Source organism: Camelus dromedarius, chromosome 7 (genome assembly GCF_036321535.1).
Source record: "Camelus dromedarius isolate mCamDro1 chromosome 7, mCamDro1.pat, whole genome shotgun sequence".
Lineage (NCBI taxonomy): Eukaryota > Metazoa > Chordata > Mammalia > Artiodactyla > Camelidae > Camelus > Camelus dromedarius.
In genome coordinates, this window is record NC_087442.1 from 63,091,952 (window position 1) to 63,118,507 (window position 26,556).

At 32.3% G+C, this 26,556-nt stretch overlaps 1 protein-coding gene across 1 annotated transcript in view; it reads right to left on the bottom strand.

Moving 5' to 3' along the window:
• Positions 1-26,556, bottom strand: part of AKAP9 (A-kinase anchoring protein 9) — a 168,580-nt gene that overhangs the window by 97,361 nt on the left and 44,663 nt on the right. The window contains exons 3-11 of the mRNA XM_010978037.3: positions 22,982-23,236; positions 20,316-20,360; positions 14,558-14,611; positions 14,018-14,188; positions 13,061-13,216; positions 12,219-12,416; positions 7,039-9,417; positions 3,861-4,074; positions 1,427-1,506 (exon numbers count right to left, since the gene is read on the bottom strand). Coding sequence (XP_010976339.3) covers positions 1,427-1,506; positions 3,861-4,074; positions 7,039-9,417; positions 12,219-12,416; positions 13,061-13,216; positions 14,018-14,188; positions 14,558-14,611; positions 20,316-20,360; positions 22,982-23,236 — 3,552 coding nt within the window. The remainder of the gene's footprint in view (positions 1-1,426; positions 1,507-3,860; positions 4,075-7,038; positions 9,418-12,218; positions 12,417-13,060; positions 13,217-14,017; positions 14,189-14,557; positions 14,612-20,315; positions 20,361-22,981; positions 23,237-26,556) is intronic.

Genomic DNA, 26,556 nt, shown 5'->3' on the forward strand with positions numbered 1-26,556 from the left:
TTTACAGATAAAGCAACAGACTCAGAAAGATGAAGTAACTAGTCCATGGTAACATCAATGATTAGTGACAAATCAGGTTTCATGATGAACTCCAGGGGACCTCTCCATTACAATAAGCTGATTCATATTTTAACTTGAGATAGGGGTCAGGTAAAGATATTAATGGAAGAAAATAAGATACAGTTAGCTTTTAAATAAACTACTATGACTGGGGCCTTCTTTCCATATGTACTGACTATCAATAATGGATATGAAAGGACCATGACAGAATCCTTCAGCAGAGGTACAGGCTGAATGAATAATTCACACATTTAGCGTGGTTATTTTTGACTTTTTCATTGTCCTGAATACCATTTTTCTACTATTCTATAGGTAATCAGAATCAGTAAGGCAGCTCTACCTGTCCCAAATAATATCACCCTTTTCCCTCTTCAATTTACAAATACACAGGTGGGGATGGAGATCTGGGACAAGCCTAGGCATGTATTTTAAATTTTGAACTATTTCAAATATGCAGGAAAGACAGTTCATCTATCTCCTAGCTACAACAAACACTAGTATTTTGTCATATTATATACATACTTTTAAAAAGAAATTGAACATTACATAGAGATTTGAAGCTCTCTGCATTAAGCACGTTTACCCATTTCATTCACCTCCCTCTGCTGAGAGGTGATTACTCTAACACACATGTTTTTATCCTTTTTTCTTCTGAGATTTATTGACATTAGTACACATACCAAACACTGCTCCATTGTATGGATATATCACAATTTATTCATTCATTTGCCTGCAGATGGAAATCTGAGCTGTTTCCAATTTTTAACACAGGCACTCCTGCAGTGAACATATCTCGCTGTGCACATATGTAAGCCTAAGTAGAAGTAAATGCCTGGGTTGTGTGATGTACATATGTTTAACAATATACCTTACCAATCTGCTTCTCAAGATAGTACACTTCCAGCAGCTATGTAGAAGATCTCCGATTTCACCCAATCATCACAAATATAATTATACTCAGTATAATTAGAGTTTTCAAATACTGGCAATCTGAAGTGTGAAATCTTCTCTCACTGGTCTTGTACAAGATACTCAGGTAAGTCATCAAATTCACTCAACTACCAAAGTGGGCAGGGGTAGGAAACAGACCTGCTTAAGGCTCTACTGTTCTATTTTTTTTTTTAGTGTACCTTTTGTGTATTTTGCTGCTGAGATAATTTACCTGAATTTCTTCTGTTGCAAACTGATTAGCAAGAAAAAAAATTAAATGTTCATTTCAAATTTAAAAACTCAGGAATATTTTCTAAGTACAGTTCTGAAGTGAGATAATAGGGGAAACTAATTTGGATGACTCTGCTTATCAAATTAATTGTAACTTAAAATATAGCATTTTGTGTCTAAAAGTACTTTGTAATTAATATCTTACTTGTGTAAAATGAGAACACTCTTCACACACTGCCTTGCGAAGTTCTCCAATAAGCATTTGTAAAGGCTTCATTTGATCACCTAAAAGAAGAGATATTGCATTAAGATGCTCAATTTACATACTTAAAAAATATTTTCATATTAAACCTATATCAACTAGAAGCTTCCAAGAAATAAGATTAGTTTTAAATTCCTTATTTCTTTCAAAATTATTTTGTACTACTCAATGTAAACTGTCTCACATAATTTGTAGGATTTTCAATTTATATCCTACAAAATGGTACAAAGCAGTGACTTACAAATTTTTTGTTTTACTACAATCCAATCCAAGAAACACATCATACAGCATAACCTATTACATACATCCATATAAAACTAAAACAAAAATTTCAAAGAATCAATGTTTAGTCTTTCTATATGCTATGCACTCTCATGTTTTCTATTCTACTGTATTTTTCCATTTATTAAGAAAGGAAAAAAAAGAGCTGGTCATTACTCACTAAAGTGACTTCATCACCCATTAATGGACCTGTTAATTAACATGTAGTTTGAGAAACACTGGACAGATTCTATCTGAAGAGGATACCAATAAAAACAACACATGCTTAAAATCTTTTTAAATTCAAACTCAAAGAACTCCTGAAGTGAAAAAGTATGGTATTCTTATTTAAGCCATTCTTTAAATTCTACTCTGTTCAACAGAACAATTCCAAACTTACGAGATACCTCATTCCCAAAGGCAGATCTGTCAAGAGTAAAGAGGAAGTCTAGTTAACTGAGTAATTAAATAATTATTAGGGATAAAGGCCAACTGCAACTAGTCTTCCACTGGAAGTTCCTTAAAAGTTGATTCCCACAGTGCCATCCTAGTCTTCTGGCTCACCCTACAGTCTCCCAGGGCACCTCATTCTTGTCCTTGGCCTCAAATGATCGGCTGATTTACAAAATCTTTATCTTGAGTCTAATCCTCCTTCTTGTGTTTCAGTCATCTACTTTTAACTGCCTACTAGACATCTCTTCTTCAAACTCAACAGGTATTTTTAACTCAATGTTCTAAGCTGGATTCATTATTTTTCTCACAAATTTACTCCTTATATCCTCTTTATGACAGGAGCCATCCTCTAACCAGTTACTCAAGCTAGAAACTTAGGGATCATTCTCAATTCCTCTTCCTTTTACTGCAGACTAATGGCAAAATATCCTTCTTTCTCATGGGTGAGTTGTATTGCATTATATATATCTGCTGCATCTTCTTTATCCATTCATCTACTGATGTGCACTTAGGATACTTCCACGTCTTGGCAATTATAAATAATGTTGCTGTTAACAGTGGGGTGTATGTATATTTTTGAATTAATCCTTATTTTGTGGTTGGCTTTATTCCTTTGATAACTATGTAAGTTTAAGAAGCTAAAGCTCTAAATATTCTTAGAAACAATGAACAGTACATATATGTAAATTTAAAAATATGTGCAGTATATTGTATATGTGTATTTACATGCAACATACTGTATATGTGTAGTCAAATTGTAATAATGCTACCTAATAAAACTGAAAAGTGAAAAAAAGATTAGTAGGTAAAGACATTAAGAGTTAATATAAACAGCTATTAAAAAAAAAACCCACAACAACAAAAAAATTAACTGCAGACTACAACCTACCTCTTTAACTCTCAAATTTTCCTTCTCTCTCCATCCCCAATGACATTTTAGTTCAACATCTTATTGTTAACAGAATCACTACCAAAGTTGCTTAACTGGACTTCCCATCACTTATCACCTCCCCTAGTTTGCTGCAATGGTATCATCTTAAAATAAAAGTCTTACTATGTTACTCCCACTATTTAAAAATCCTGCAGCAGGTCTTATCATCAATAGCATAAAGCTTAAACATGCTTCAGTCAGGGTATATGAAGCTTCTTCTGATCAAGCTCCTGCCACTCTTCTGAGCTTTATCCCCCACTACTTTTCATACACGTTAAACTCTCAATTTTTCAAAATGGATGCAGTCTATCACACCTCTATGTTTAAGATTCAAGGGCCTTCCCTAAAATTCCAACCTCTCTACTCCTGCCTCCTGCCTCATCCTACTCATCCTCCCAGGAAGTACTAGATTTTCTCCTCTCTTCTTCCATTCTCTCTGTTCATTCTTCTATTACAGAAATTGTCCTGTTTCTATTATAGAAATAGTCTATATTTAAGAGTTTATTTTAGTTGTTTTCCCATTGGATTGTTGACTGCCTGGAGGAAAATGATGCAGTATTTTTAGATTTTTCAAGCACAGAAATGAATATCCAATGATTAGATGAACAAATGTCCAGGATTAAAATATGTTCCTCTATAGGGTCTACGGTAAAAACAGAATCATGGAGTGGCAGGCTCTAAGTGATACTTATTTGCTTCATAGTACTTATAATTTTGTTAGAAACCATTTACCTGTTTTTTGTGTTTTTATATTCTGTAGCTCTAGCTGGTGTATTTTCTGAAGTTCCTTGACCTTTTCCTCTTGAGCAGAAATAAGCTCCTCCTTAAGACTGCAAAGAGCTTTATCTTTTTCATTTTCCATAAATTCACGAACCTGATCCACATGCGTTGAATAAACCAGAGAGAGGCATATACGCTGAGCTTCCATTTGTAGCCTTAAATCATTCTTAAAGCAAATTAATGTATCAGTTAGAAAATTTTTTAATGACAAGTCAAATGATTTATCTTTTTTTTTATTACAAGGGGGGGAAATACATGAAATCAGTTTAAAAACTTCATATAAGAGAAGTCTAATTTAATTTTTTTCTCACTTACTCTTTTGCACTAATCTAGCTGTCTTTTTCAAGGAAAATAGCCAAATATTTTCATTGCTTTAACTTCACAGCAAATTTTGGTATGTGGTATAGCTTTATGCCCCATCTTTAATTTTTGTTTAAAAATAATAATTCAAATAAAGAACTATAATAATGAATTATAACTTATAATAAAGTTTAATAAACACTTATGTATGCACACCCCAATTTAACAATTATTTTGTCTTTTTTTTCCTCTTCTCTCTACACATTTTTTTGGTTTAGAAAGAAAACACAGATATAATTTAATCTACTGTGTTCCCATTTCTCTTTCCCCAGAGGCCATGATTTTCACAGATTTGTTGCAATTTCAGTTATTTTCTTATACTCTTACTTCTTAATGCACCTATAAACAATACATTATATTTTGTGTTTTTAAAAATGTGCATAAATGGTGCAAAATAATATTGATTTTAAATTGCCCTTCTCATTCAGTGCTTCTAAGATTTACCTCCAACCTGCACCTGTAATATAGATGAATTCTAACTGTGGTTAATATAATACATATGAATATATCACAATTTTTAGAGATCAACTGAATTATTTCTAACATACTGATATTTCAAAAAACACTGCAATAAATTCTTATGCACATGCCCTTGTACAGATATGCTAGTGGTTCTCTAGTGTAGTGGTTCTCAAACTTTAGCACACATCAGAATCACCTGGAATGCTTATTAAACCAGACTTCTGGGCCCTTCCTCCAGAGTTTCTAGTTCAGGAGGTCTGCTGTGGGCCCCAGCATTTGAACTTTAACCTGTTTCCAAGTGATGCTGATGCTGCTGGTAAGAGACTATACTGAGTACTGCCTAGAAATGTAAATGCTGAGTTACAGATAATGTACGTTAACTACATAAAATTTTAAGAAATTACTTTCATATGATTTTATATTTTATATAATATACAATTTACACTAATATTTAATAGTGTAGGTGAGCACTCATCTCCCCATCTTCTCATCACATTTTTTACTGAGACTTATTTTGCCAATCTGATAGGTATAAAATGCTATTTTATGTCAATTATAATCCTGAAAGTATCTTTTCATCTTTATCAGTCAATTGGCTTAGTCCCAAGAGTAGAAGTCATTTTTGTCATCTCAGCATTACTTCTAAGCTCTTATGTGTAATTGTTGTGTAAATTATTGCTCAATTTCTTCTGTGAGCTTCCCTCCACAAACACACACCTAACACGTCACCCTACACTAGAGGAGTTTGTCTTGGCAGTGATGAGTGGGCAAGGACAGCTTACATGTTTGCCTCCGTTTACTTTATACAAGTTAATGTTAAAGAGACTGTATCTGAATGTCACTGAAAACGTCTCTAGTTAGAGAAAACTCTTACTGAGAAAATTTGACCATTTTGACAGCTTCAAATTTAGGTCCTCTCCCAGTAATACTTTTTAAAAAAATTTATATGATCTCTGGCATTTTTAGGAGTAATTGAATTAAAACCATATTATGATTCTGAAAACAATTTCAAATATTTAACAAATCATTAATAGTTATACAATTTCAACTTCTTAACTCTATTTTGGTGATTAAAATGTACAATATTTTTACATCTGATATAACATTATAAATGTGAATATATTTATTAGAAGTAAAAAGAAAAAACTTTCAAATGGCTTCCTACTATATATAGAATAAAATCTAAACTTCTTACAAAGTTTATAAGGCTCTCCAAAATCTGGTCTCTTCCTTCTTTTAACTCTTCTTCTTCCACTCTCCCTCTCTCAAACTCATCTAAACATGCCTTTACTCTGTTCCTCAAACTCATCTGTGTCTTCACAATTGTCTAATATGCATGTGGTAGGCTTCTCCCTGTCATTCAAATAGCAGTTTAAAAGTCAATTCTTTCAAGAGCCCTTTCCTCGCGACCCTATTTAATACTGCCACCACCACTACCAATCATTCTCTATCACATTATATGTTTCACTTTCCTTTAAAAAATACCACTATTTCTAACTATTCTACTTGATGTCTTCATTTACTGACTGCCTCCCTTACTAGAATATATGATTTTTGAGAACAGAAACCTTCTTTCTCTTTTTTGCCACTGCACTCCTTTACCTGGCAAGAGATTCAATAAATACTTTTTGCAGAAATGAAGACACAATAAAGCTTTAGTTAGCACCATTATACACGACAGAATTTTCCTGTTACTTCTCATTTCAGTGTCCGGCAAATACAAATTGTCAAGAGTAATCTATTACTATTCATTACATGCATTCTTTTAACTGTAGACTACTACTTTTTCCTCCCTCTTTAGGTATAACAAAACTCTGAGAAAACTCTAGGACTTAAATTGAATTTTTTTTCCCCTCAGAAATATAGTTCATAACTACTGAACAACTATATGGAGTACCATAAAGTTTAAGAGTTCATTTTTAGTTGTGGAATCTGGAAAAAACACCAATATAAATATGAATATGAAACTCTGAAACCAATCTTTGAGATTACCAGACAATATTACAGAATAACTTTTCTAAAGCTCAGACTCTCAACAAAGTTAAACTCCTTTCTCAGAGACAATGTGAAACCATTACTATGTTTTATTTCCTGAGCAGAATGTATAATATAGATGAACTAAATGACAGGCAACAACATTTAAGAAAAAAATAAATAAAAAGAAATGAGAAATAAATGACAGGCCCAAATGAGAATTAGACTACAGGGTCTACTTTCATTCTCATGTAAGGAAGTTATTTATGCTTTATGAAGATGAACACTTTTAGTATGAAGTGTACACTTTAGCATATATACATAATAAACATACCTGTTCTGATTTAAGTATACTGAGCTCCCGCTGAAGTTTATCATTTTCACTTGGTTCAGCTGCCCCGGGAGATGATTCATTTGTCACTAACGGCAAGTGATCCAAAACCTGTTCTTGCTTGTTTTCTTTTCCAAGAGTCATATTTTCAAAAGCAATTTTCTCTTCTTCCATTATTTCTGAATCTTCACCAAAATCTTTATTTATTTTAGAAACTGACCCTCCAAAATCCCTGCTTCTCAAAACTCCATCTTCTGAAGAGCTTAAATGGATATCACACAAATTTACATTTTCTGTCCTATTACAGTTAATTATGATTTCTAGCTCTCTACATCTCAATAAAACGTGCTCTTTTTCTTGCTTTAAAGATTTAACTTCTTCACTTAGAAAAGTAATCTCACCATGTTTCTGTTTTAATTGTTCAGAAAGATCAGACAGTCTCTCCGACAGTTCTAATTTTTCTCGCTTAGTTATCTCAAGTTTTTCCATAAGTTCTGTTGTATCTTTCTCAACAACCTCACCAGTTTCCAAAGGTTCTGCTATAAAAGTTTTGTCATCGTCAAAGACTGAAGTTTTCATTTTCACTGTAGTTGTATTTACTCTTTGTAAATGATGAAGCTCTTCACTAAGAGCTTTAAGCTTACTTTTATACTCTACTTCTTGTTTATTTTTACTGTCTTCCAAATCAGTTTTTACCTTGAGAAGGCAAGCATAATCCTCCTGTAACTCTTGATAGTTAACTTCAAAATTTTTTTCAGCAAATGAAAAAGTGTTCCTTTGCTTTTCAATCTCTTCAGTTAGCTGAATACATTGTTTTTTGAGGTCCTCATTTTCCTCTGTAAGTATTTCTATTTCTTTTTCCCAGTTACAGTCTTTGGACCTGGACTTAATGGAGTCTATGAAAATTAATCTTTCTTCTTGGTTAGCAGGAGTATATATTTTCAGCATGTCTTCAAGGGCTTTCTTTTCATCTTTAAGAATGCTATTCTCTGCTTCAAGTTGTGCAAATTTTTCTTGAAGGTCATCCTCTTTTTCCTTCATTTGTTTCTCCAATAATTCAGTTTTCAGTTGTAATTCTTGAACTTCTTGTTCAAGGGTACCCTTCTCCTTTTCTTCTTGTCTGAGTATTTCAATTTCTTTTTGAAGTTCATTGATTTGAAAAGTCATTTCTTCTGATTTTGAATTCATAAGGGACTGCTGTAAATCTTTTAGATTTGAAATTTCCAAAATTAATTGATTCTGCTTAGTTATCAAATTGTCTTTTTCAAACTGCATGGTTTCTATCTTTTGACTCATTTCATTCTGTAAGCCATCTATCTGCTGCTTATAGTGAATGCCTAAGTTATCTTTAAGTTTTTCAATATTTATTCGATGCTCAATTTCCAAATCTTCCTTCAGTTTGGAAAGTTCTTCTTCATGACTAAACAGAAGCTGTGTCCTCAGCCTCTCTAGCTCAGCTTCTTGTGATTCAGCCATTCTGTCTAATACAGCATTCTTTTCTCTTTCTAACATTTCAAGCTTTATCTTATAATTTGTAACTTCTGCTTCATGCTTTAATTCTAGCTCCTTCCTGGATTCAGATGCAGAAACAATCTCAGCTTTCAAATCTTCCACTGTACTAAGGGACTTGTGTGCTTCACTGAGTTTACTTTCTTGTTCAGCTATTGTCTGTCTAGCCCTCTGAATCTGGTCCCTTGAAAAGCTCAATTCTTCAAAAAGGTCTTCAAGCTGTCTCTGTAAAGCAGACTTTTCCCCTGAAATTACTCCTAGTTCTTCCTTGAGTTTTTCCTTTTGAGAGTTAGTATCTTGCAATTTTATATTCAGTTCATTTATTGCCATATTCATTAACTTTATTTGATCTTCATTAATTGTAGTATTTGGGTATGATCTTAGAGCATTCTCCATTTCTCCCTTATGTCGTGTTTTCAGTTCATCTATCTGTGACATGTGTTGTTTTATCAACTCTTGTTTCATCTGCACTATCTGCTGCCCATACATCTCATCCAGCTCCGCCCGGAGTTGTTCTAACTTTCTTTGCGTTTCTTGTTCCATTCTTTGTAGGATATCAATTTCAAATTGACTATCTTTATGATTTTTCTTCTGAAGTTCTTCAACTGTCCCCATTAACTGCTTTATTTCCTCAGAACACTGTCTTTCCTTTTGCTTGGAATTAGTCAGCTCTAATTTCATATTTTTTATCTCTTGCTTCTTTTGTACAACCTGTTCTTGTAATTCTTCTAGTAATTTATCAGCAGTTGTTACTTTATCTTTTAGCTCTAGAGATTTTTTTTCTTCTTCTATAATTTTTGCACTTAATTCTTCAATGACTGCCTCCTTTTCCTGTATTTCTTTATTTGAGCTTTCTACTTTTTTATCCTGTTCCTTAGAAAGAAAAAAGGTAAATATAAAAATGGCATTTTTAGTTCCTAGTAACTTGTATCATTTAACCCCATTATCAAAAGACTGATAGAATACTTTTTACATTATTCTATAAAAGTAACTGCTGGGCCTGCCCCTTAATTTTTCTCAAGTCAATGAGACACAGGACTTGTGTAGCCAACACTACTTATGAGCAAACATTACAGCAGGGTTGGCCTCCTTGGGAGGAAGAAATGTTCTTACATTTTTATGATTACATTTTTTAATTTAAAAATTCAGTTGGATTAAAATGCGTCTAAACCAGCATATTTTCATCTTTCTTATTAACTGATCCATAATCTAAGTAATTAGTATTTTCAATAGCTAGAGTACTATGTATTCTTTACAGTTCAACTCAAAATTGTGCAACACCTGATATTACTGCAAACAATTCTTCCTTCAACTATTAAATAATACAAATTCATGGTTCATTTCTTTTAGCGCCATTTACTTCAAAGTACATGGCTTTAAACCACTTATATTGTTTTACAAAAAAAAGACAGCTCTGTGGTTAAGGATACAATCCTTCTATTTTTTGGAAACAGACCTGAGGGAGTAGGAAATACAGTCTTTGCCTGTGACTAATGTACCATGTGAAGTTCAGAGGATTAGGACAAAGAGAATGCTACTGAAACATTCAATGCAGCTGCTTCAGAGACCAAGACAGTTCCAACTACCATCCTAATGCCATATTCCCTCAGATGTTCTAATGAAACTACTATTCAGGAGGATTAATTCAAAGAGGGAAAAAAGGAAAAAAAAATACATTTAATGAAAAAAGGACTGATAACAGAAGTATTCTTGCTAACATTCAAATAAACAAAGGTTATTCCCCCTATGAAAATGAATTACTTGAACTTTAAATAATCACAAATTATACAGCCTACTGAATATAATTTAATAAATACAATAAAATCCAATTTCTAGGCTCTTCCAACCTTGGCCTTGACTTCCTTTCAACTCTTATCTCCTGAAGACTCACTTCCAAAAACTACTGTTTTCTCGTTAAACTATTTTTTAATTCCTATATATGTTTTAACGTGTTTTGGTCTGGATCTTTATGCACACTCCACCCTGTCTAAAATGTTTTCCCCATCTCATCAGTTCAGATTAATAATTTAGTCACTTATTTACGAAATAAGTATTACGTATATGCTATGTGCCATTATTACACCAATTATGGAGGAAACAAAACACAATTAAAAGAGAATTGTTCCAAGTTACAGACCTACCTCGAATATCAACTCCCTGCTAAGGCCTACTGAATCACTTCCCTTATGAAGCCAGACCTATCAAGAACTTTCAAAACACTTTTCATCCATATCCTTGTTTTGTGGTGTCTTGCATACATGCCCTACTAAACCATTGGTTTCAGTGAAGACGAAAAAGCACATTTAAGCATCACTCTCTCTTTCAAGAGCCTGATATAAAACAGGCATTCTGTAAACATTCTGATTTCAAAATTACCATGGTTGTAAAGTATGTCCATTTCATAATTTAAATATCTTACAATTGTGTATTTCCTACTTTCCTAAGAGACAGTCTCTGAAATCAGATTACCTATTTTTGAAATCTGGCTATACCAATTTATTACCTGTATACTTGGGCAATTTATTTCATCATGCTTTGCCTTGGTGTCCTCATCTGTAAAAGGGGAATGATAATGGTATCTTGACCTCATAAGTTTGTTGTGATGACTCAGTATGTGTAAGATGCTTTGAATACTGCCTGGTACCAAGTAAATAAAAATAAATGCTAGCTAATACTTTTATTATTATCCAAACAACAGTCTTTCTTGTTAATTTCTCAACCTCTTCCAGAAGAACCTTCTAAGTTTATAAAAAGTACTGCATTGTGTGTACTGTGTGTCCTCATTATTCACAGATTTCAATTTGCAAATTTGCCTACTTGCTTACATTTATTTTGTAATCCCCAAATCATTACTCGCAGTCATTTGCAGAAGTTTACAAGGTGGTAAAAGATTTGGGTTGCTAGACATGATTCCAGCTGACATCAAGGCAGCTTGATATCACACTCTGTCTTCTTGTTTTATCTCTCATGTGGAGAGGACAAGGATGGACACTGCAAGGATGGCGAAGGTAGGGGGCAGTGCAGTGTAATGCAAAAAATTCTGGCTCTGGGTCACCTGCATGGGGTTTGAATCCTGATTCTGGCAACTGTTGGGGGGGAGGGGTAGCCTCAGGCAAGACACTTAATACTTCTAACCTTCATTTTCTCTTCTGAAAATTAAACAAAATATAATCCACCAGGGTGAGTTGTTTTTAGGATTTAAGACTATAATCTACATGACATATATGTGTGTGTATGTATGTGTATATGTATCTCCCCTAGAAGCATTATTTATTAAATAAGTGTTTCAGGCAACTCTATAAAACATAACTCCGTGAATAAAGAGATCTGATTTTTTTCTAATTAAAATCTATAAAACTTCATTTCATGAAGAAAACATTTTCAGAATTTCATGAAAAGAAAAAAAGGACAAAACTTCTGGTTATAGATTCTCCTGAAAACTCAGTTTAACACAGGCGGATCACTTTCAAGGAACTCAGTTATGAGTATTATCTTAAAACCTATTATTGAGATTCCCAATTGCTTTGAAATAAAATTATTTTACATACTTAAAGAACTTTTCTTAATTATGAAATTTTATGATTCATGTGTATAACAGAAAGATAAATATTTGCATAAAAAACTTTAAAGTTAATTGTAAAACACACTGGTTGATTTCCTTAAAATAAACATACCATTTCATATGTTCTAATTTTCTCTTGTAAGAAACTAATTTGCATTTTGAAGTCTTCTTTCTTTTTGTGATAATCTTCTAATAGATGGTCTTGTTCTTCCAGCTGTTGCTGATGAGTGAGGATCTGTTGTTTGGCTTGTAGTAAATCTGCAGCTGTGCTACTATGAGTGCTGTTTCTCAGCGTTTCACTAGCCTGTAACTTGAAAATAAAAAGAAGCCCAAAGTATTCAATTCTTAAGTGACGGCACTAAGGAACAGGCATCATTTAGGGTATTACTCAGCTCACAGTTGCTCTCTGGAAACTGTGCTAGATTCACAAGCTTGAGACGCCAGCAAATATGCTGCCAAAGCTGATAAGAAGGGTATACTATCTAAGCTGATAAATTCTCTTTTGTTTAAGCCATTTCAAATTATTTTTTGTTACTTGTCATCAGAAATCTTGATTAATACGATTAGACTGCCATGACTCTAATTAAAGGTAAGTAGAATGTATTCAGTACACTTAGATTTTAGAACTTAACTAAAATAAAATCATACCAGATTTGGCAAAGGTTGACTACAGGTTAATGTCTGCAAAAATTCACCTTATCAGACTTACAAGATTTTGTAGGATTTTAAAATACAGATGAGGAAGAAGTTCAAATAAAACGATAGCATGAAACCACTCAAGAAGCATGAATTAAATTTCTGGTTAACATAACAAGAGGTATTCACTTGTTTTTCCAACATGATACACCATAAGTAAATGGCTTTTAAACAAATTTATATTTGTTCTGTAAAGTATGAAAAAAGTTAATTCATTACTAAAAATCTAATACATTTTGTTTTATTAGTAATACTTACATGTTGGAATTGAATCTGTAATTTTTGACTTTGTTCCGTCAACTCTAAAAATTCTCTCATTGTCTCATCCTTTTCTCTTCTTGCTTGTTGTAAATTAGCAGTAAGCTGGGTTATGATGCCATCTCTTTGTTTAATGGCAGCTTCAAATTCTTGCAACTAAAAGACATCAGTGAAAATAAAAAGTGCTAGACTTACTTTTCAAACAAAATTAAATATTAGTTCAGGTAACTCCTTCAAAAATACAATATTCAAAAGGCACTGGCAGAATTATTACAATTTGTAAAGCAAACTTTTCCAGACTTGAAAGCTATTAGCTTACAGGAATTAGCTTTACTTACAAACCAACTTTAAAAAATTTATCTGAACTAAGGAACAAAATACATTAGGTCTGACTTAGCCATGTATCTACTTCTAGAAGGATAAGTGCCTTTACTTTTAGGGATGCCCCAATCTGTACGCATCATCATCATAGACGTGTTTAAGCTTCACTTATTTCTGGAGAATATGAAACTGAAATGTACTTTATCATCCTAATCAATGTCTTATTTCACCTTGTTTTCAAAAGTGACTGCCACAAACAATAGATGTCATCTGAACCACAAGAAGTTAACTTTACAAAGATTCACTGACATTTTTAATGAGTTTGTCATAATATATTCATGTGGTTCCATAATTTTCTCTCAGGCTGATTACAAAAACATCTATCCCTACTGAAGTGATTTTAGCCTAGCTATCTCATAAAGTTAAATACAACATCCACATTATATTAGCCCTATTTGTAACAGAGTCCGAGTTTTACGTGAGGTTGTTTATGACATGTAAAAGGACAAATATCATAAGGCGACTTTAAGTTACCATTTTAAAAAATCCATCTTTAAAGAATGTACATATACACTATCACACAAATTTCCTACTTTTGTTTTGTAACAAACTAAAAGCCACATAAGGTAAACATACCTGCTGCAGTCCTTCAGTCCCGTAGGTGGCCCTCATTTCTTCTAATTCTCTGTTTAGCTCTTCAACCTCATGTTGTTTCTCTGCCAATTCATTTTCCATCATTTCTAGGTGGGTCTGATTGTACTGTGCTCCATGTTCAGAGTAAGAATCATCAACACCAAATTCTTCTTCCTAAACCAATCCAGATTTTTAATAATAGAGTACCAGCAACATTCCCTTAGGAAGAGGGATTCAAAAACTGAATCCCATAGCAAAGTCCACTCTAAAACATCACTCATCACCTGAGAATTTACTGATATGGCAAATTACTTTGTTGTTAATGTGATACATATACCTCAAAAGAGCAAAAACTAGACATCTGCAAATTCTCTTACAATTGTGTTTTATCACAAAAGGTGGATAACTTTGTTGTGTTATACATTAAAAGCATTTAGAAATCACACACAGAAAAAAGTGCATGCAAGAAAAAGCTCGTTAGTAAGCCAAACGGTTTTAAATAGAATAAAACATTAGTATTATGAGTAGTTTTAAATACTGTACCCTTAATAAATCTGTAGGCTTTTCTGTTCTCATCACAAAACTGCAACCATTTACCTGTATAAAAACAATCTCCTGAAATATTATGATTTTAGATAGAATTTTATTTAAAGCTAATAGTCATTATATGTGCTAACTGTATTCATGCATTTTTTTTTTATGCCCAAGGAAAATGCCTCACTGGGAAAAGCAGACAGAGTGATTCAATTTAAACATCTAAAAGACATTATGACCATTTCAAATGCTAGTAACTCCTCAAACAATTGAGTGTTTACAATGCAAAAGACACTGTACTATACATTTTCATTTAAGTGAATTAAAGTTCTAAAGTTCTAAGTGCAGTTTCTATTTTGTCTTCAGAAAGATAACTATAAACCTCAAGTTACGAGATCCTCTTTTACAAAAACACTGCCTTAAAATCATTTAAGTAATTGTTTTTTGATGAAGCCCTATTCATATGGAAGTAAAACTGCATACTGTGCAAATTCATTGAAGGCTGGTAAGAAGGTGAAGAAGTAGGAGGAGATGAAGAGGTAAGGAACCCTCCCTCTAGAACTTTCCCCTGGGGGTACTACTAAGATAACCTGCCAACCCTGACAGATGTGGAGATTTTTCAGAATATGTATGTCTACCACAGACATTTTGTGGTAGAGGAGGAGCATGGCAGAATGGCAGAATGTTGCTGGGGCTGACCTGCTGGGAGATTAATTTCAGATTAATCTATTTAATAATTCTCTCTTTCCCCCTAACAGTGTACAACTGAACTTCATCCCTGCTTACATCTTACAATCTTGTCAATATTAATAATTTTTTAAAATTGATATCATGTAAATAGGTAATAAAAGAGTATATGCCAGAACTAAACTAGAACAAACTATATTTCAAAGTTAGAATACACTCAACAGATTATTAGGATCATTAATAGTTAGCAATAAATTATTCTATTTAATATAGATAATTATTTTACTGATATCTAAAGGGTAGAGCATTTATCTCCTCTTCTTATATTAGCCTTCTAGCACAATGTTCAGTAAACCATAATATGAAAGTAAATTAATAACATGAAACATGAAGATTAGATTAACAGACTCCTTCAACTTAAAAAAAAGCTTAAACTTTCTCAATGTCTTCTTTATTGTGGCATTTGTTAAAGTTATTTAACCTTTATATTAACACATTCTTTTTGAATTCATAGATTTACTCAATCTATAAAGACAACTTGAAGATTTGGGAAAGTACAATTAAGGTACATTATAAATTTTAAAATGTTCTGTAGAGGTAAGTATCCTCTCATAAAAATATTGCTATTCAGAAAGAATCAGAGGAAGGGTCACTTTTATTTTATAACCATAAAATGGTCATAATACAGAAACTTTTCCTTTCAATGAACATCAATTTAAAAACATAAAAGAGTAACTCACTATTTACAATTAATACCATATTCTTAATATACTTAATTTGCAGTACATACAAAAATATTAATAATGAATGTTTTAATAAAAATAAGAAGAATCTGATGGTTCATAAAGTTCATGAAAACTACAGAAGTTCAACATGCCTAGCTGACTCTTGAGTTGAAGCCAAGTAAATAACAAGGTTAAGGTCTTTTATTCAAAGATGAATATCAAACACCACACTGTACACTGTCAATATATACAAATTTTAATTGTCAAATATACCTCAATAAAGCTGAGGCAGGGGGAGAGAGGAAAAAAAAGAAACCGAAGTAAAAGCTGAAAGGCCAAGTTAATGTTAATTTGTTGCCATAGGCTATGTCTCCAACTCCAGCCAGTCATTTCATAAATGTCATGAATCACACAAGTGACTTCATTAAGAAGTACTGAATAATCTAATGAAATCCATAATAAGAGTGTATGCCCTACTATCATTTCATCTTTCTGTACATAGCAAAACATATTTATTTACTTGTCTTATCTCTGTATGTTGCCTATAGCATCTCCTACTTTCTCCAAATAACTCTGCTCAAAGGGTTTAATAAAAAATATTTCATGCAGTTTGGGGTTTTCTGGGCATAAGCCAGTCATTCTCCTTGCTCGGCTCAGCAGTAAACTTTTCTCTGCTTCAAACTCTTGACATTTCGGTATTTTTGGCCTCACTGTGTGTCAGGCATACAAACTTGCGTTTGGTAACCCCAAGGACCACAGCCAGTAACAGGACTACCACTGCAGATGAGCATACAAGCTTTGGGAGAGTGATATTATCTGAACATCCTGCTTTATCCAGAGCCTGGAGCATAGGAGCTACTCAATCAATATCTGTTTGGCACTCAGAATCACCACCTACCCACAATCAATTTAAATGAAATTCTCAATTTGAGGTTTTCCAGAATATAGACATGCAAAGGCAGTAGGAATCGTTTCCATATCTGGTAGCCACTACCAGCATCTCAGACTCAGCAGGATGCGTGGGAGGAGGAGGGATGGTGAGTGGCCTCTGTAGTATCACAGAGATAAGCGCTACATGGTTCTCAAATCACAGATGGTGGTGAGTCTGGATCCCCTAGTGTTTATACTCGTCCAGGTTTTACTGGTAGCTCAGGACTCAGAAGGAGTTCTTCTGGCTAGTAGACAGGAGAAGATGGCTATCTATCAGCTGGGAAGAGAGATCTCACCAAGAACTGACTGTGCCCACACCTTGATCTTGGACTTCCCAGCCTCCAGAACTTTGAGAAAATAAACAACTGCTGTTTAAGTCAAAAAAAAATTTTTTTTCATGTAAATATGGCATTCTGCATATGAAATGTCCCTTCATCGAGAACTGAAAAGACTATGTATTTAATTTGTAAGAAGGGTATTTTTTATTTAGTCTGATTCCTCTAGTATATATAATTGGATATATCTTTATACAGAACAGATCTTAGGTAGGTCATAGGATAAAATCATCTAATTCTTTTGAGACCTGAATCCAGTTTTCAATCCAAGGAACATACTAGCCACAGAAGTCAAGAACATTAAACTCATATCATATCTATATACATAAAATTTCCAAGATAATTTCTAATTAAATATACAGTATCAGAATCTGAAATCCTCCTAAGAATAATTTGTTAAAAGAATTCTCATCACTCATTTCATATAAACTTAGTGTGAGGAAAAGCATATTTCTATTGAAGGGCAATTAAAAAAAAACAACATGCTTTGTTGATCGTTTTTTATATACCAAAAATATCAAATAGACCTCAAAACTACCCCATGAAACAGACATTATTTCCCCCATTTTACAGGTAAGGAAACTGTATTTCAGATTTTAAGTGATGTGTCCAAGTTCATACAACTCAGAGGTGATGAAGCTGAAATCTGAACACAGTACTTCTTGGCTCCAAAGACCCTGCTCTTTTACATCACCTTATTTCCCTATGTACCAGAAAAATGACAATGATATTTAGATAAAGTACAAGATAACTAATTATGTGGCCTATGATTAAAACTATACAATTTTGAAATTTTAAGGACACTCAAACACAAACTAGAATAGCCAAGATCATTAAACTTCACAAATCTGATACTTGTAGTGAAGTTATAATATACATGTTGCCTAGAAAGGAATTTCATTTTTGAGGTGTTACTCAGAAATGAGTTCTAATATGAAGAGTATTACAGTGTGAAATTTATTCCTCGGTATTATACATTTAACCTACTAATAATTTTTCTGCCTCCTGAAAGGGCAAACGTGGCTTAGAAGTCCCCTGAAATTCTACCTCGGTCAAACCAGTACAATGTCATTAAATGGAGTGGCTAAGGACCCAAAACTAGCCCAGAATATCATGGTTTCAAGCAGCATCCTTCATAGCAATCTTGTTGAGACATCATTAAACATTTTGCAGACTATCAACTTTTCCACTTAATTTCTATAGACACAGTGAGATATGCAAGTTTCTCAAAGTATAATCCGTTGTAAATCCAGGTCCAACATGTATAATATTACAAGGGTTATGACTCAAAATTAGGTCAAATCTGTCAAAAATTATTTCATAATTATCTTTCAATGTAACCTTCAAAATTACTATTTTTTCAAGTTATGAATCAGCTAATCGATTTAGTTTCTGTAACCTGCGTTAAAAAGAAAAACTATCAGAGATTAGTCACATAGTAAAGTATCTTTCCTGAAACTTTTGTTTGAAAAAATATATATGGATGAATATGTATAAATTTATTCATGTGCATAATTATTCATGTATATAACTATATACATATGTAATGTATACGTAAATACATAAAATTACACATACATATATATGTAAGATAGATTTCTTATTGTTGAAATATGGTCAACATGCTAACTTTTACCCACTAGGACTTATGTTTTAAAATTATTTATACCTTCTTTTGAAACATACCATATTTATTAGGTATCACAGATACATAGTTTCAACACATTTTTATGGACCTTATCATATTATAATCCTCACTAGTTTTTTAATTTAAAAAATTCAAGCAAAAAAAGGTCTTAGTGTAACAAGAATTTCCAATATTGTTAATTTACACTTTCATAAAGAGAACCCAAAAATAACAATCTTTGGTATCTTTTGCTGTCAAATCTACATTAATAAAAATTAAATTTTACTGTCTTATCCCAATGTGAGAAAATGGCTATATAAATTTTGATCAAATTTCACAGGCATGTATGAGATGGTCTGACCTGCAGCCATCTGGCTTATAAAAAATTTCACTTTAGTATAACGAAAAAAATATACTTAGTAGAGTCCTGGGGTGCCCAAAAGACAGACAATTTAAGCTCCAAACCATCCTAAACTTTCAATCAAGATAGACGAGCTATAAGAATTCAGGTATTATAGAAGAGAAAAGCAGTGTTTTCATATGTAATCCCCAAATTTAAAGTCACAAGGGCAGATTCTCTGAATTGCAAGCTGTGATTCTAAATTAACATACTTCCCTTAGAGGCAACTAAATTGGGCACTAATTTATTTATTTAATGTTGGTTAATTATTTTCTTGACCAGATCACTAATAAGTATATTTCCACCTTTTAAACACATTAAACTTTTGAAGTGTAAAAGTTGTTACTCCCATTAGCAATCTAAAACAGTAAGTTCATTTAAGTACATGAAGCTCTTTTTTCCATTAGAACCCTACAGTAATTCAAAACTTATAGAATACACTTGAGTTGGTGAACCATTTAGAGTAAGAAAGTTTTCCATGTCCTGTCCTCAAATACTGAACCAAAAAAATGACAATCATATCTGAAAGAATATGAAAAAGATAAAATGACACATGTTTATTAACCCATAAAAAAGGTTATTTCCTATAGTGGCCAATGCCTACATTAGCTTTTATTACCTAAATTAACAATCACTATTGCAACACTAAGTTCCATAAATGAATTTACATAATCAACTAGAAATCAAGTGTTTGTAAAAAGCATTACTCAAAAAAAAAAAAATAGCTTATAATATGAAATGTTTACTGTGTTAAATATGGATATCTTATAACAATCATGTATCTTAGAAGCCCAAACACTTTCCTAAAAACTAAAACAAAGCCTCTATCTAATTAAGGAGCAAGCTATTAAAATAGATTTAAGACTTTATATAATAATCTGAAAAAAGGGTTATGTCAGAAAAACATAAACTTCAGGTTTTCTAGGTCATTTATATCATGTTATGCTATATTTTATTATATTTATAAAATACAGAATGTGAGTTGCAAGTAACAAAGTAGTAATAATCAATAATAATTTCAAAAATAATATAAAATGTTAATCATAGTATTACTTATTCTTACCTCTGAACTATAATCATCTGCTGTGGTTGAAATTTCACTTTCCGGCTAAAACAAAAAGAAAAAATTGATTACATGAAGGCCTCCCCCACAATATTATATTTTATTAGCCCATTACTATTGGTAACCTATGATAGAAAACTCACAAACATAATTAAGCACCCCCAAATATTGTACGACTTGTTAGCCCCTATTATTATTGGTAACTTATGATAGAAAACTCACAAAAATATTACTAAAACACAAGTAAAAGATTACTGAAATCTTTAAAAATTTCACTCTATAAGTCACAATGGCTAAATAACACACTGAAATTTATTATTAGCCATTTTTTAAATGTAAAACTATCAAGAGATACTTTCACAGTGTCTTTAATACACTACAAATCACTCGTAAGACAAAAGCACCAAAAAAGATATCATCCCTCAAATTTTTGCATCTCTTAAATAAAACAAAGCCCTAAAATGTTCATCAAAAAAGTTCAATTTCTTTAAAAAGAAGAATCATCAAATCTTGATCCTAGAAAAGTAGTTACAACTTGAAGAAAAATAACTTTTGTTACTATTAACACCTCTTCAGCTTACAAAAAACTTTCAAAGACATTCCTGCTTCATCCTTACATCCCTGGGATTTTGGGAAGAAATGAATGGCTTTTTCACTCAGCTTAGAAGTACTACGAAGAGACAACGGGGAAACCTAGATTTTCACTGCGTTCACTGTTCACACTCTCATTTAATCTAAGAATCTAATTTTACAAGTGAGGAAAGAGACCCAGATATTTCACCTTTTCATTCAACAAATATGAACTATCACTGTCTCCCTTCTTATCTACACTTACGGAAATTGTATTCATCATTCAAGACTAAGTCTACCTCCTCTCTGATGTAGTAATTGATGCCAGGAACAGAAGTAAGCCTACCCTTATTCTAAAATTCTGTAGCAGTGGTTCTTAACTTACGTGACCCTCTTTTAAATCTAAAATACTTTCATAATGCAAGTCTTCATGGTTCACTCACTTATGCCTTTTAAATAGCTACTGATTAAATGCATATTGTGTACTAAAAACTGTGGTACTGAGGATAAAATGGTGAACAAGACACTTTGTACCTGAAATGCTGAAACTCTACTGGGTAAAGAGCCCAGCTATTTATTTGTTAGGCAGAAAATGATAATACATCTTCAAACGAAATCAAGCACCAGGGTTGCCGTATTATTTTACATAAAAGATCCAGATGTTAACAAAAAATTATAAGATACATAAAGAAAAAGAAAAGTACAGCCCATACACAAGAAAAATATCAGTCAGTAGAAACTGTCCCTGAGGAAACACAGATGAACTTAATAGACAAAGATTTTAAATTAGCTATTTTTTAAAAAGTCAAATAAGTAAATAATGTCTAAAAAAGTAAATTATAACAATAATTATAAAAACAATGCCTTTTCAAGTAGAGAAAACTCGAAAAAAGAAAACTTGTAAAAGAACAAAAGAGAAATTCTGGAGTTAAAAGTAAAATAACTGAACTGTAAAATTCACTAGAGGGGTTTAATAGCAGATCTGAGGAGGAAGAAGAATGAATTATAGCAAACTTTAACACAGTTCAATTGAAATTATCCAGTCTGAGAAAAAGAATAAAGAAAATGAACAGATGATCAGAGATCTGTGCAACAATACCAAACATACTAACAAATGCATAATGGAGACTCAGGAGAGGAAAGGGTCAGAAAGCGTATTTGAAGATATCTGAATAAAATCAAAAACATTATCTACATATCCAAAATGCTCAAGAGACTCTATGTTGGAAAAACTCAGTAAGACCATTTTAAGACGAATAATAAACCTATATAACATCTGACTCTTGAATAAAGCTCAAATCCCTATATTTGAGCCTTCTATTTCCACATAAATATGCCAAGGCACAATTCAAATTATAATCCTCATGTGCCTCATCCAACACTCTTCCCTTGTAAGCATCTCATCATTTTCTACTCCTGGTCTTAGTTGGTAGATCCACCATCCCATTACCACCAATCCACTCTTAATTTCTCCCTCATCTTGTTCTGGAAAATTCCATCATTAAGGAGAGGAAGAAAATTAGCATTTATTGAGGAAAATTTTCTATGGGCCAGGTACAATCTCTGTTCCTTCACCATTACCACCACCTCATCCCCATCACTTTGTAATCCATTTAAAACTAAACAACTTACAGTTTCCAAATCATATCACACTGTTTCATGTCTCTGCGAATGCTGATTCTTTGGCACAGAGGGTGTCTCCCCTACTTCTTTGCCTCTAGCTAACTCTAAATTTACACTTCAAGACTCAGATCTATTAACTCTTCCAGGAAACTTTCCCAAATAACACATACAAGACTGATTTGGGTGTTTTCCCAAATCATAGTACTTTAGGGCACCATGGACATTGTTGCTAGCACAGCTTTAATCAGAGTACACATCTGCCTTCCCCCCTAGACTGACACCCCTAAGGGACAAAGACTGTCATATTTACCTCTGTATCCTTGGTGCTCAATCCTTGGTGTATTATAGTTGCTCAACAAATGTTTGTTGAATCAAGCTCACAGAAACTGCATAGGGTGCTAATAATGAGTGCTGTCATTACAACAACTTTTCATTTAGAACGCTAATGTTTAAAACTCTGGATGAATACTTACTTCGACAGAGAAGACCTGGTCACGTTTAATTATTTCTCCACTGTGTAAAGTTCTCATTATTGTGGATTCAGGAGTCACAGCTGATCCTAATCTCTGAGAACTATTTATGCACATCTCATCACTCTGTGATTGTTCAATATTCACAGCATGGCATGCTGACATGTCATGTTTGCTGCTTAAAGTTTTCCTCTTTTTTTTCTGCTTCTTAGGATTCTGCCCATCAGACTGAGCTTTCCTTTGTCGAAACTGGGCAAGCTACAGAAAAAAAAAAATCATTATTATCAAAGATAATTTTTCTTAACCACCATAAGAAAAAAGCAGGTTTGGAGTCACTTTCGCTAAAGGATCAAATCATCACTAAAACGATGACAAAATAAAGGACAATTGTTACTGTCTTTAATATAAGAATGACTACTGAATTGCAAAGAAACTAGGTATTTCTGAATGAATGCTACACAAACATTGAGAAGTAAGAACTAAAAATATCATGTCTAAAGAAAAAAAAGTTAGCCCAGAGCTGAATAGAAAAAGGAAAAACAGGCACTCTCATTTCACTGTCCAGTGAGACTATAATCTCTAGATGAGAGATTATATAAAAACATAGGAGCTCCAAATGCATTTGCTCTGTGGAATTTCTGGGACTTCTATTTACTTATACTAGTAAATTAAATTATTCAATGTAAAAGGATTTAGCTACAGAAACGATCACTGCAGCCTTGCTTACAATGAGAAAAAATTAAATTTTCAATTTCAAACAATAGTGCCTCTCAGCCCTTAATCATTTGCACGCCATCATCAGGATTTTTGCCATATTCTAGTGGTACCTAGATTTACCACTTACTTTAATATGTTTTAACTAGTAAACTTCTCTTATTTAAATTTATTTTAAAAGAAGACTTTCTATCCCTGTTATAAATTAAGACAGTATCACTTGCAGGTTTTTTTAAAAGAAAATACAAAACAAAAATGAATACAATGAAAAATGAAACTATATTATTAAAATTTTAGCTAGATATACTACTGAAGGTTCTAAGAGAAATAGGCAAGCGTTAGAGGGGTGCTAAGAATCTACAAGCATCAAGCAGACTTTTGGCTTGTCATAAGCAGATGGACTTAAAGAAACCTGGAAGAATAATAACTGTTTTACAATACTATCTGCTGTTATTTAATAGTGGATCAGGATATCACCTAAAACATCACTACCTAAATTAGAAGTATACATTACATACTTTGAGCAACATGGGATAAACTCAATTAAAAATAATACTAATGCAAATCACTATTAATATTAAAATATTAATGTAAAGCATTATTAATAATACATGTTTATGACACAGTAGTAGGTATAATACTGAAATATAATCTTTTTTAATAAAAGGAAAATTATGTGCATCTCTTTTAACAAAAACAAGGCAAGCCTCAGGCTCACAGTCTTCAACAATTATATCCACCTTGAATTTCAATAACATTGTATGCATAGGCATGGTTAAATTCTAGAAGGCTAGAACCATTAAACTTTGGTCTATAAAACTTTGGTCTGTCTTTGAATTTGAGATTACAGGTACTTTTCCTTATGTTCATTTGAAATGTCCTTTTTCATGCAATAAATTTGCTAAATTTTATACGAAGTAACTATTTAACACCAACTCCTAAATTTAATTTGAGCTCTTAGTCATTCTGAGAGAAACAAACGACAGGACTAGGTATAAGCCCTTTGCGCCTTAAAAAGAAGAAATATACTAACATATTAATTATAAAACTATAAATTAGACCAATTAAAAAGAAAGCCAGTAAATTTCTTATGCTACAAAGTATTAAAGCAATCTTAATGATATTGGTATCATTAACTATCAAAATATATGACAAATACTAGAATCTACAGAATAATACAGTATATGTTATACTTCTATCTGCTGTAGATGAAAAGTATATAGATATGTACTATTTACTTAATAAATATGTCCAATTAATAAGAAATATCTAATCACTGACCCTGTAGAATATAAAAATATTTCACATTTAAATTTTTTCCCCAGTTGTTTAGCAACTAGCTGGTTATTGTACTATCTGCTTAAGGAACAGATGCAAGACCAGTTGCCTCTATTTGTACATTATTAAGCTGCTGGAATGCATTTAAACTACTTTAGATAGCAAATTCATTCTTAAAAAGAAACCAACTTAAACACTATTATATATTATCTGTAAATAGAATCAAAAGTCTAGGCACATCATTTTGAAAAGATTCCTTAGAAAAAAATGCACCCCCCCCAAATTAATAATGACATTCTGGATATTTAAAAATATATTCAGAAAAAAAACATATATATATATATACATATATATTCAGGAGCAGAGGATATTAGGATAAAGATGAAGATTTTGTTTAAAATTCCAACTCTGTTAGGTTATATATACTTTATAGTTAATATTTATTTATATGTACACAGGGGAAAACTAAAATTTTGCATTATAAAAAGCTTGATTTAAAAAAAAAAAAAAACCTCTGTTTGAGACAACAGTATCCATTACTCAATGAACCCAAATGAAAAAGTTAATAATAGCTACTTAAGGAATAAAAAGTAGAATTGTTCTGTTATAGTGTTTAGAATTAATCACTTCTAAGGACATAAAACAACCAAGACATTGTTTTAGACCTATGTTATTGATGATATGAAGTCATATTATTTTTTCTGAACAATTAACGAGAAGGTAGAATCCATGAAAGAACTTTTTTTCATTGCTAGATATTCAAAATCTAGAACAGTACTCAATAAATACATGTTGAGTGAAAAAAGATGATATATCTTTTACAGAAAAATTACTACTAAGCAATCATCTGAAGCATTGTTCCATAAAACCTGAGAACCAAAATGATACAATAGGCATATCTAATTCCACTATATAAAAAAGTTAAATGGTCTCAGAATTCAAGGTGGCAATTAAATGAATTAAAACACAAAATAATCCCTTTCACCATAATCTCTCCCCCACTAGGCAAAACAAACAGAAAACCAAACAAACAAATAACAAAATTAAATCCTCAGAAAAGCAATACCCACAACAGCTTTTTAGAAAGAGCTCTGTTTTGTAAAACCATGATAGAGTGAACAAGATCATATCATAAATCTAATTTCTTATAGGTAGCTGAGCCATTTTTGTTTTAAATCTGAAAAATGGCAAGCTAGCAGACAAGTAGAAATCAGAAATTCTACTCAGTTAGCTAATCATCTGATACTGAAATGAATCACTTTAAATTACTAGGAAAACATTTATTCTAAAACATGCTGAAAATTCAGACTAGAGCCATCTGTGTTTGTTATTTGGAAGCCAATTATAAAAATGTTAACATATGTAGGCACAGAAATAGTTGCAAGATTTACTGGAAAGATATTATGACCATATATCCTTGTCTTTCAAAACTAATTCAGATCTCAAGCAAATGTCTTACTCCGACGAGAACATGAATAAATGACTAAGTAAAAAAGACTAATAATTTATTCCATAAATTCAATACTAATTACTTTATAAACGATCATCCTGAATAAAACAAGGATCTTTTTAAATGCTGTAAAAAA